At 41.4% G+C, this 10,941-nt stretch overlaps 1 protein-coding gene across 1 annotated transcript; it reads left to right on the top strand.

Annotated features, from left to right (window-relative positions):
* Positions 1–1,358: 1,358 nt before the first annotated feature.
* LOC121868009 (keratin-associated protein 5-3-like) lies at positions 1,359–10,701 on the top strand. The gene is made up of 7 exons (XM_042368220.1): positions 1,359–1,723; positions 1,900–1,996; positions 5,390–5,425; positions 5,825–5,968; positions 6,537–6,665; positions 7,771–9,670; positions 10,084–10,701. The coding sequence occupies exons 1-6, from the start codon at positions 1,496–1,498 to the stop codon at positions 8,004–8,006; spliced, it is 870 nt and encodes a 289-aa protein (XP_042224154.1). The 5' UTR covers positions 1,359–1,495; the 3' UTR covers positions 8,007–9,670; positions 10,084–10,701.
* The last annotated feature ends 240 nt before the right edge of the window (positions 10,702–10,941 follow it).

A 10,941-nucleotide genomic window follows, 5' to 3' on the forward strand; every position in this document is an offset into this window, starting at 1 on the left:
AAACTTAATGGTAAAGGTTCACTGGCAAGAGAACGTACGTCACATAATAAGCATATGAGTATCACCTAAATACCACATACTGCTGAAAAGGTCACTAAGACGACAAAGGTAAAATACATAAAGATCATTAAGCCGTAACGTAGCTGACACGAGACAGATACGAGCGTGGAGTAAGTCTGAGGATTCCATAAACAGGCTGTTGAAGGAGGGAAGAGGAGAGCAGAGAGTAAATGAGGGAGTGTGTGCTTGAGAAGCAGACTGACAAGGCCAGTCATGTGTGCGCGTACGACCTGTGTTGTAATGGTCAACATGCTCGCCTTGCAAGCGAGTGAACACACAGGCTCGATCTCCGGGCAGGGTGAAACTATGGGCAAGTGTCATTACACCATTTGTCTCTGTCTATATGTCTACCCAACACACACACTCATAACTTTGATGACGTGGAGGCGGATTCTGTAATCTATATTCCCGAGTATATCTTAAAACTTACATTCTATCGTATTTTTTTAATATTTATTTCTCAACGATTTACAGAGGGCTATGGATACACAAGATAGAAATAAAAAGTTATTTGACTGGTAATCATAAAACATGTGAAATTATCGTACACACATTGTATAGCCACCAGAATACAAGTGTTGTGAGTGGAGGTTCTGTGTTCGTCTTGGTACCTCCAAAATGTTCTATACTACTGAAGGTATACACAAACACTTGTTCTCTTAAAAGTAGGTTCTTATTCTCGTACGGGAGATATATATACAAGAGACCAAGAAGCTCACTTCCGCATCACAAGGACTGGCTGTCTTCACTCTCTATGTATTACTGCGTGCTTGCATGTACAGATGCCAGCATTCACAAGTTGAATACATACAATGTAAATATGATAATTTATATACATAACATGGTGCATAATAAATGGGAATATTACATAGAATTAATACATGTTCTGTAATACTTACTATACATAATTAATTGAGTAATATAAGAGTAATATAATAATACACAGCTTAAGGTATTACTTTGTGTACATATCATACAGAGGTGATGGCAGGAGTGTGGGGATGGAGGGGCCTAGGGATGAGGGAGGGACAGCGGGAGGGATACCAGGAAAAGAAATGAGGGTGAAAGGGACACGGAACTTAACAGGAACAATGAACAGGGAGAAGATGGGGGTTAGTAAACAGGTGAAGTGAGCGAAAATTAGAGGGTGCAGGGTGGAGGGGAGGTGGGGGATCGGGAGGGTGGAGGGGAGGTGGAGGGTCGGGAGGGTGAAGGGGAGGTGGATTCTCGTAGAGGGGTGTGGGAGGGATCTGTGGGGGTCGTAACAATATCATATCAGTGAGAGATCAGAGCTGTACCTTCTCACCGCCAGTATATAAGGAACGGCTGTCATCATCACACACACACGAGGACCTCCCTGACTCTCCTTCTCTTTCCTCCTCCTGTGTGTGTATCTCTCTACTTTACTTCGTTCACGCCTCCTACACGATCCATCATGAGGCTTTGTGTCATGTTCTCGTGTTGCCTCATCGTCTTGTTGGCTTTTGTCTATTTCTCCGACGCCGCCAGCAACGACAAACCACGCTACTCTGAGACCGAGGAGGTTCGACGACCCAAGACCCCAAGGAACTCGAAAAAGTCCGAGGGCGCTAAGACCAAGAAAAGGCCCGGCAGTCCCAAGTCCGGTTTATCTTCACATAAGGTCGCCAAGGCCAAATCTAAGGTTAAGCTTTTTTCCAATCAAAACTCTTTCTCTCTCTCTCCCTCTCCATCCATCCATCCATCCATCCATCCATCCACTCATCCACTCGTTTATTTATATGCATATACCTATATTTCATACTCTTTCTCTCTTTCTCTCTCTTCCTCTCTCTCTCTCACTCACTCACTCTCACACAGGGATGTCCCGGCCAGTGCATCGAGTCCTCAGCAAAGTGTTCGAGTAAGAAGGTCCTGAAGAATAAGTGTGACGAAGGCTACAAGTGCTGTCTATCGGGTGAGTAGATGGTAGATGAGAGGGTAGAGTAGATAGTGAGCAGTGTGAGAGTAGATGAGAGAGTCGAGTATATGGTAGAGGAGAGGATAGAGTAAATAATGAGTAGTGTAAAGAGTAGATGGTAGATGACTTGAAGTAGAGTAGATCGTAGACGATTGGATAGGGAATGGGTTTGACTCTAGATGATTTTATGGGGGGTAGATATGAGTTGATGAAGAGTAGATGGTAGTTGAAATAATGGAGGGTAATGGTAGATGGGTGGAGGGAGAGATAAAGATCGATCGGTTGAAGGGTGGAAGACCTAAAGTAGATGCGAGAGTAGATGAAGTAGATAACGGTAGGTGGTCGGTAGAGGGTAGACTTAATCCCAGAGAATACATAACAAAGTTGTAGTGTCGGGCGGGTCGGGTCGGGTCGGGTCGTGTCGTGTCGTGTCGTGTCGTGTCTCTGTAACAAAGAGATTGTAGATAACTTTAAGTGAATACAAACTGGCAAACAAGCTGGTAAGGCGCCACTGCCAGCAAAGACCAAGTCGTGTCATAGGTGCCACAGAGACTTTAAATTTTATTTATTTTTTGTGCTTTCTCAAGGACTGAAACTGTGTCTATAATACATCATTCACAGGGAGATACAGTGTACGCAGTGATAGCAGAAGACAACTCTATAGGTAACAGGGGAGGTGGTTAAATCCAGCAGTGAGCAGTTAAGTACTGTTCTTTTTTTTAAATAGGTGTAGATCTATACACAGTCTGCACCCCCCTCCACACAACAGCAACAACCATGAGTATGATATGTGATTACTGCAGGGGGACGTCGGATATGGAGGATACAGGCCTGACTAATGCTACGTTTAGGAAGATGCTAACTGTCGTAAAGCATGAAGGCTGTTGCTGGTATTGCCCTGACTGCAGAGTCAAGGTGAAAGAGGCGATTGCAATCCATAAGGGAACGAGTTCCCTAGGGACGAAAATAGATGAAGCTGGAGCCCTGCTGGTTGCCAAACTAGAGCAAGTTGGGAAAGAGATCCTTCTGAGGAAGTAGCCAATAGAATGGAGGTGGTTGCTAAGAGGAATTATGCTGAGGCATTAGCAGGGCCACGGGGGGGGGGGTGGCGGAGAGTAATGCAGGATCGGAACAGGTTCTACAGCAGCTAGGTATTCTGAAGAAGTGTGTCTCAGAACTAAAAATTAATGGACCTACTGTTAGGGGAGAGGAGGAACAACGGGAAAGTTTCCAGCGCAGGAACAATGTAATAGTTTTTGGAGTCCCCGAGAGCCAGGCGGAGAGAACTGAGAGTAAGTAAGGTAACACACGATAAGATGCAGTTTCAAAATATTTGTACAGAGGTTCTGAAGATGCCATCAACCCCACAGGATGTGAGGAGGCTGGGACAAAAGCAGGGGAATAAGCTTCACCCCCTCAGGATCACACTAGTGAGCGAGGAGAAATAGGGAGTTATTCGGCAGGCAAAAAACTTAGCAAGGAGCGAGGCATCTCGGGGTGTATTCATTCACCCAGATCGCACGGTAATGCAGAGGGAACAGCACAAGAAGCTCCTGCAGGACTTGAAGCAGAAGAGGGAGGAGTCAAGGAGGAACGGGGACGGGTGTACATGGGTTATATTCAGGGGGAGGGTAGTGGAAGCAAGTGTGCCGACACAGGGCCAGGGGGCAGCAGTGCACCCTCCACTCGCTCTACCCCCCACCCGGGAGGCGGCACCAACTCCGCCTACCAGACAGGAGGAGGCGAGTGCCGTGTAAACAATGACATTTCTAAACACACCCTGCAAAATACAGTGTACTTAGCAAATGCTGCAGCTTCTGAGAATTGGGGAGTGGGGTTACTACTAAGAGCAGAGACGTTACCGAGAACAAATTCTGGCTTGAATATCATGTACACTAATACTGACACGTTCCTTGATAAGGGAAAGGGGTTTGAAAAACTACTGAAGGTACACCAACCAGGTATTGTAGGAGTTGTAGAACTGTTGTACAAGAACAGGAGACTAGACCCAGAGGAATGTTCGTTCAGTATTGCTGGATATGACTCATTTGCGAACCTTTCTCAAGAAACTTTGCAAGAGGGGTGTGGCTATCTATGCTAGGCAAGACCTAAGGGCCAGCCAGGCGAGGGTACAGGGAGAGGGTGTTTTTGAGGAGTCCAAGACTTAACGTGACGTAAATAACACAAGAGAAAAACATGACTAAACCATAAGAATCACCGAACGTTAAGCAATTTGGCGATACATACACAAGATTTATACACACCAGTTAAATTGCCCATGTACAGAACACATACAGTAGATAAAACACAGGGGAAAGCTAACGTAAAGACTATTTCATTTACTAATAGTTGTACTACTTGTAATTTTTGGTGTTAATGTGTTTACTATGGTCTTTGAGTGCTAGCAAATACACTGTTCTAACAGCATTTAAACAAAGTATATGAGAAATAAAACTTCTAATAATCCTAAAATCGGTTTGTTTTGTTATGACTTCATCACCAAATGTTTGCTATGACATCATCACCAGCTGTGGCTATGACATCATCACCAGCTGTTGGCTATGACATCATCACCAGCTGTTGGCTATGACATCATCACCAGCTGTTCTCTCCAAACAAAGAAAACATCATCAGCTGGTTACTCTCACAGTACAGTGAGACATACCTATTAACCACACCTGTCTCCTGCCACATAATTCATTCGCCACACCCACGTGCCAACCACAGCTGTTACCGGCCACACCTATTATTGACCACACCTGTTACCGGCTACACCTTTTACCGGCTACACCTGTCGCCTGCGAGCCACACCTGTCACCTGCGAGCCTCACCTGTCACTTGCGAGCCACACCTGTCTACGAATACTATAATACCTACCCCATTATTTACCACACCACCTATCACACCACCTACCACATTACCTACCACACCACCTACCACACCACCTACCACACCACCTACCACACCACCTACCACATTACCTACCACACCACCTACCACATTACCTACCACACCACCTACCACATTACCTACCACACCACCTACCACACCACCATACCACACACCACCTACCACACCACCACCACACACACCTACCACACCACCACCTACCACACCACCTACCACACCACTACCACACCACCTACCACACACCACCTACCACACCACCTACCACACCACCTACCACACCACCTACCACACCACCTACCACACCACCTACCACACCATCTACCGTACCTACCATACTACCTACCACACGTCATACTAAATAGCTATATAGATAGATATAGCTACTATGTACGTGAATCAACAACTCAAAGTTTTAACTAAAATTTAGAAGAAAAAAAAGGAGACATTTCTAAATTCTTGTTTCACTGTTTCCGTCAACAGATCAAGCTCGGGTGGAGAAGACCTACGCCAAGAGAAGTAAGTTCATTTACTTTGTGTGTGTGTGTGTGTGTGTGTGTGTGTGTCCTATGTACTGTATACCTGTGTAAACAATTCTATACTGCATAATTATTAATATAGTCTATTTCTCAGCATTCAGTAAGAATTTTTATTACCTACTGTACTATTCTTTACCGTCCTTAAATACCTCAATAAACTACTGAACTACTGTCCTTAAATACCTCAATAAACTACTGAACTACCTCCCCCTCTCTTTACCCGTCCTTAAATACCTCAATAAACTACTGTACTACCTCACCCCCACCTCTTTACCCGTCCTTAAATACCTCAATAAACTACTGTACTACCTCACCCCCACGTCTTTACCCGTCCTTAAATACCTCAATAAACTACTGTACTACCCCTCCTCTTGTACAGAATGTCAGACCCTCGAAACCTGCAATAAATTGGTCGGGAATTGTGAGGGAAAGAAGAAAGGATGCGGAAGTAACCAAACCACTTACAAGAATTCAAAGAAATTGAAATATTGTTCCAACAAATCCTGCGTCTGCTGTGTCGATTGTAAGTACTGTCTGTGTGTTGAGGGAAGTACTTTTTGTGTGTTGATGGAAGTACTTTTTGTGTTGATGGAAGTACTTTTTCTGTGTAGAGGGATGACTTTTTTACGAGTTAAGGAAAGCACTTCTTGTGTGTTAGGGGAAGTATTATATGATAAGAAAAGTACTGTTTTTCTGTTAAGGGAAGTACTTTCTGTATGTTAAGGGAAGTTGTTACGCTGTGTTGTGTGTAGTACCACTGTGTTGGGGAAAGTACTGTATGTTCAGGATAGTACATCTGTATATGATAGGAGAAGAACTATCTATCTTAAGAGAAGTAATAATATATGTTAAATAGTAAATGACAAATTAAAAGGAATATCACAGGAGTTGAAAAAGGAGAACTATTGTATCTCAGCTGAAGTAGAGAGCCATAATGAGTGCCAGAACAAAAGTGCCAATAGGTGAAGTGGTACTATGGCACTATGTAATATACTTTATAAGATAATTAAAACATCCACTGAACGATATATTATGTTTTCTGTGTAAATTATAATTATAGTCTATGTTTAGCTTTATTTTCCTGGTTCCAGCTACATGTCCTACCAAATGTACTAAGAAAGGAGGCGTCTGTCAATCTCAGTCCAGTTTATGTAATGGTAATCTGAAGAAGGGTAAATCTTGGTGTGGAGGCAAGACCTGTGGGTGCTGCCTAGCTAAAGGTGAGTTATATACGGTTAAAGTTGAGTTATATACGGTTAAAGGGGAGTTATACACGGTTAAAGGGGGCTATATAGTTACAGTTGGATTGTATGTTTCTTACAAGTGTACGATCAAATGAATAGATAGCCAGTCACTTTTGGTTTGCTTATTCCTACTTGACAAAAAAAAACACATCCTCATTGTGAATTAAACTGCTAAACCTTGACTTTAAACAAATGAATTACTGTTGCAAAAAAATGGAATATAACAAATAATAGGAATCAAAATCTTTTGATATTCAGCCAAAGGAAAATGGGTTAGAATCCCTTATGTGTCTATTAGCAAAGATATCAGAAACCCAGACTCGTGTTTGAGTAACCAATGCGTTTTTGTTTTGTATTGTTTATCCATTCCAATTATTATTATGGGCTTGTATTTTCCTTTTCAGTCACCATTATTGGCTTTTATCACTTTGATCATATGGCAATATTGACTACTTTCTCTACACAAACACATTAAAGATTTTTCCTCTTGGGCTCCCTTCACAGGAGCATTCTTTCACGCCGTGTGAAAATATACGCTGTTTAGAAGTACATAGAGTTCAATAGTGCCCTTCACACGGGTATAAGGAAGAAAATGCCGTCACAACACTCCTATGCTGCCAACGCTCGGCGTGAAAAAACACGCCGAGCGTGCTAGAAGTGTTCATATTGATTTAACACCCAACAGTCACCAATATTGATTTAACACCCAACAGTCATCAATATAGATTTAACACCCAACAGTCACCAATATTGATTTAACACCCAATAGTCACCAATATTGATTTAACACCCTACAGTCACCAATATTGATTTAACACCCAACAGTCACCAATATAGATTTAACACCCAACAGTCACCAATATTGATTTAACACCCTACAGTCACCAATATTGATTTTAACATCCTTACAGTCACCAATATTAATTTTAACACCCCAAAACTCACTAATGCTTTTTTAACACCCCTTGCAGTTACAAATATTGATTTAACACCAATAATAGCATTTTCACCATACAGTTATCAAAACAAGTGTCCTTTCCCCCTTATATTCACCAATCCAAATTCTTTCCCCCCAACACAGGGGCGTGCACTGCCAAGAACACATGTAAAAAGGAGGGAGGTGTGTGCCAGCCGGCCTCCAGCGAGTGTGATGGAGAACTGAAGAAGGACAGGAAGTACTGTAAGGGCAAGTCGTGTGGATGCTGCGTGCCTAAGAAAGGTGAGGTGATGCCCGCAGGTCATCTTATCTCTCAAGATTTAAATTTTATTTCCTCTCTTTTTTGTTTTAGCATCTTAACTTACGACTTTTTAGCCTAAGTATTTTGTTTTTTAAGTAGAAGGTAAAGTATTGTTTTCTATTAAGTGGAAGTTTTAGTGATACTTAGAATGATTGGTTTATTTAAGGTTTAATTAGTATTTAGTTTTAGGTTTATGTTACAAATGATAATACAGGAGTTCAAATTGTCCATCTACAATACATTTACGCTACTGATAATATTACATATGACTGCTACTAACGACAATTTAGTGGTTAATGCAAGATACTAATGGATTTTTTTTTCATATTTCAGGGCATAGTCTCGAAGCTGGGGTTTTTCCCGCTTAATATTTAAAGAAAAAAAGTTTGGGGTCGTCTTTCACATTCAGCTGTTAACTGAAATACGATTTTATTTTCTCCAGCGAGCCGTGTGTCATAACTGAGCGTAATTGGTTCCTTGACGCTTAAATACGATGGTTCATTCTTTCGATTTTTTTTTATTCAGAAAATACGTTCGTTTATTATCACTGGTCGAGACACCGATTCAACTTTTTTTTTTTAAGGTCACAAACTGTAAAGATTTTGTTTGTGTCTGTCTCAGTTGTTTGTGTCCTTGTCTGCAGTCTGCTTGTGTTTGTGTCCGTCCTTGTCCGTCTTGAGTTGCCTGTGTCCCTTGTCTGCCGTTCATCATTTGCTACATAAGTCTGCGGCTGTTTTGGTTTCAGTGCGAGTGCTAACGCTGGTTAAGAGACCAGAGTGAGGGGTTATCCAGTGTCTTGCATATGAACACAGTAAGACATGAAACTTCATAATCTGGAGAGGAGGTAACACTAGATTCTTCCTAAGACAGTTTCTTCCCCCTTCACCGCTTCTCGAGGTCTTCACAGCTTCTTACACTGGTTCTTTTCACTACTAAGGCTACTGGATAATTTCTAATCGGGTTTCAACGCTTTTTTTTTCGCGGCTTCATTTGCTTCCTACTTTCTTCTTTATTTATTTTTCTTTAAGTTCTTCTGATCTTCTTCGCGTTCTTTGCTCATCCTTCGATTTTCCTTCAGTTGTTTTCGGGTTCTTGTGGTCCTTTCTTGGGTTTTATTTTATGCTCTAATAGCCCTTGATTTCTATTCGTATTCTATTGCCCTTCTTGATTTAGCCCTTGGGGTTTCTTTCTTCATATTCTGATGATCTTTGCTGAGTTTTTTCCTCTAGTGCTCCAACGTTCTTTTTTATCACTTCCTTCTCCCTTCTATGAGTTCTGTTTTATTCCTACTGTCCTTTCTCGAGTTCTAAACGCTAATAATTATTTTTCTTCAGTTATCTTCTTTTCTTCCAGAGTTCTTTGCGTACCACCTACGACCCATGAGAGTTATTTTCAGGTTTATAAGTTATTTTGAGTTTTTTTTAGTTCTGTTCAACCCCCTACACCCCTAAAGGAGTTCTTTTCAGGTTTCTAAGTCCTACATGAGTTCTTTTCAGCTTCCTACACTCCATGAGAGTTCTTTTCAGGTTTAACGGTTCTTTTGAGTTCTTTTCAGGCCCCTTAAACCCCTAAGAGAGTTCTACCCAGGTTCCTAGGCCCCTTGGTTCACCCCGTGACTCCCTGAACCACCTGTAACAAGTAATGAGGCCCTCACGACGGTATGACGTCACCCATATGGATGCGTTCGAGCACGATTGAAGGCGTATCAGCCTCCGTCGGACTATCGCGTAACATGAATAAAAAGTAAAGTAAAAAGTAAATTAAGTAAAAATATTTAAGTAAAAAGTAAATTAAGTAAAAGTTAAGTAAAAATTAATTAAGTAAAAAAAGGGATAAAGTAAGAATAATAACAAATGGAATCTATTCCCAACAGCACCCGAGTTAACCCCACCTAACCAAGCCTACACACACACACACACACACACACACACACACACACACACCCATTCTCAAAATAAAAACATAACTATACCCTCCTTTTTAGTTCAAGCAAACAATATATCAGATTACACAACGGGGCCCAAATACGTATAGATACTGCCATCAAAACACTATAGGGTCTACATGTTGTGCTACATGTTGATTATATGTTGACGTTAAGTTATAAGGTTATGTATTCAGTATAATATAAAAGCAATTACTTGTTTGTCTTACAGTTTAAATAACGTCTGTATTGGGGTGTCCAGGCGCTCTACTTAAGAATATAAGATTGGAGGAAACTGCAGCGGGCCTATTGACCCATACTGGGCAGTCCCGTATGCACCCAACCCCTATCGCTCATATATCCATCCAACCTACATTTGAAGCAACCCAGCAACAACTAGTAGAGTACAACAGCGATTGAAACCACAACAACCGTAAAGAAACAACCATTGGAACTACTGTAACCACAACTACCAGTACCGGAATAACGTTTATTGAAACAATAACCATTCGAACTGATACAACAACTATCATAACAATCATCACTCTAACTACAATTAATACAACACACAACCATAACTAGAACCACTGTAACTATACACCACAAAAACAACAACCGCTACAACAATCCAACTATCAAAACAATATCTAGTACCATAACTACAACAAAAACAACATCAACATCTTTCACTAGAACTACAACGACCATAACAACCATTAGTAAATCTACTACAACTACCATGACTACAATCAATACTACAATTACGACAACTACCATAATAACTACAACAACCATCACTAGAACCACTATAACTCCCACAACACAACCATTAATAGAGTTAGTACAGCTACCACCACTGCTACCTTAACTACAACTACCACAACTACCACCATAACAACCATCACCAGTATTACTGCAGCTACCACAACTACAACGATCACTATAACTACAACTATCACAACAACAACCATCACTAGAACTACAACAACCACCACAAGAACTACAGCAACCACCACAACAACCATGACAACTATTTCAGTAACAACCATTTCTTGGAAGTACCACCACAATAACCATCACAACTATTGCA

The sequence above is a fragment of the Homarus americanus genome, unplaced genomic scaffold (genome assembly GCF_018991925.1).
Source record: "Homarus americanus isolate GMGI-L3 unplaced genomic scaffold, GMGI_Hamer_2.0 scaffold37032, whole genome shotgun sequence".
Classification (NCBI taxonomy): domain Eukaryota; kingdom Metazoa; phylum Arthropoda; class Malacostraca; order Decapoda; family Nephropidae; genus Homarus; species Homarus americanus.

What these genes read in the sequence shown, in the direction of transcription:
- LOC121868009 (XM_042368220.1), top strand. Translation starts at nt 1,496, where the DNA reads ATGAGGCTTTGTGTCATGTTCTCGTGTTGCCTCATCGTCTTGTTGGCT. An exon ending in TCGCCAAGGCCAAATCTAAG is followed by an intron (nt 1,724 to 1,899) that starts GTTAAGCTTTTT and finishes ACTCTCACACAG; the next exon opens with GGATGTCCCGGCCAGTGCAT. An exon ending in CTGCGTCTGCTGTGTCGATT is followed by an intron (nt 5,969 to 6,536) that starts GTAAGTACTGTC and finishes TCCTGGTTCCAG; the next exon opens with CTACATGTCCTACCAAATGT.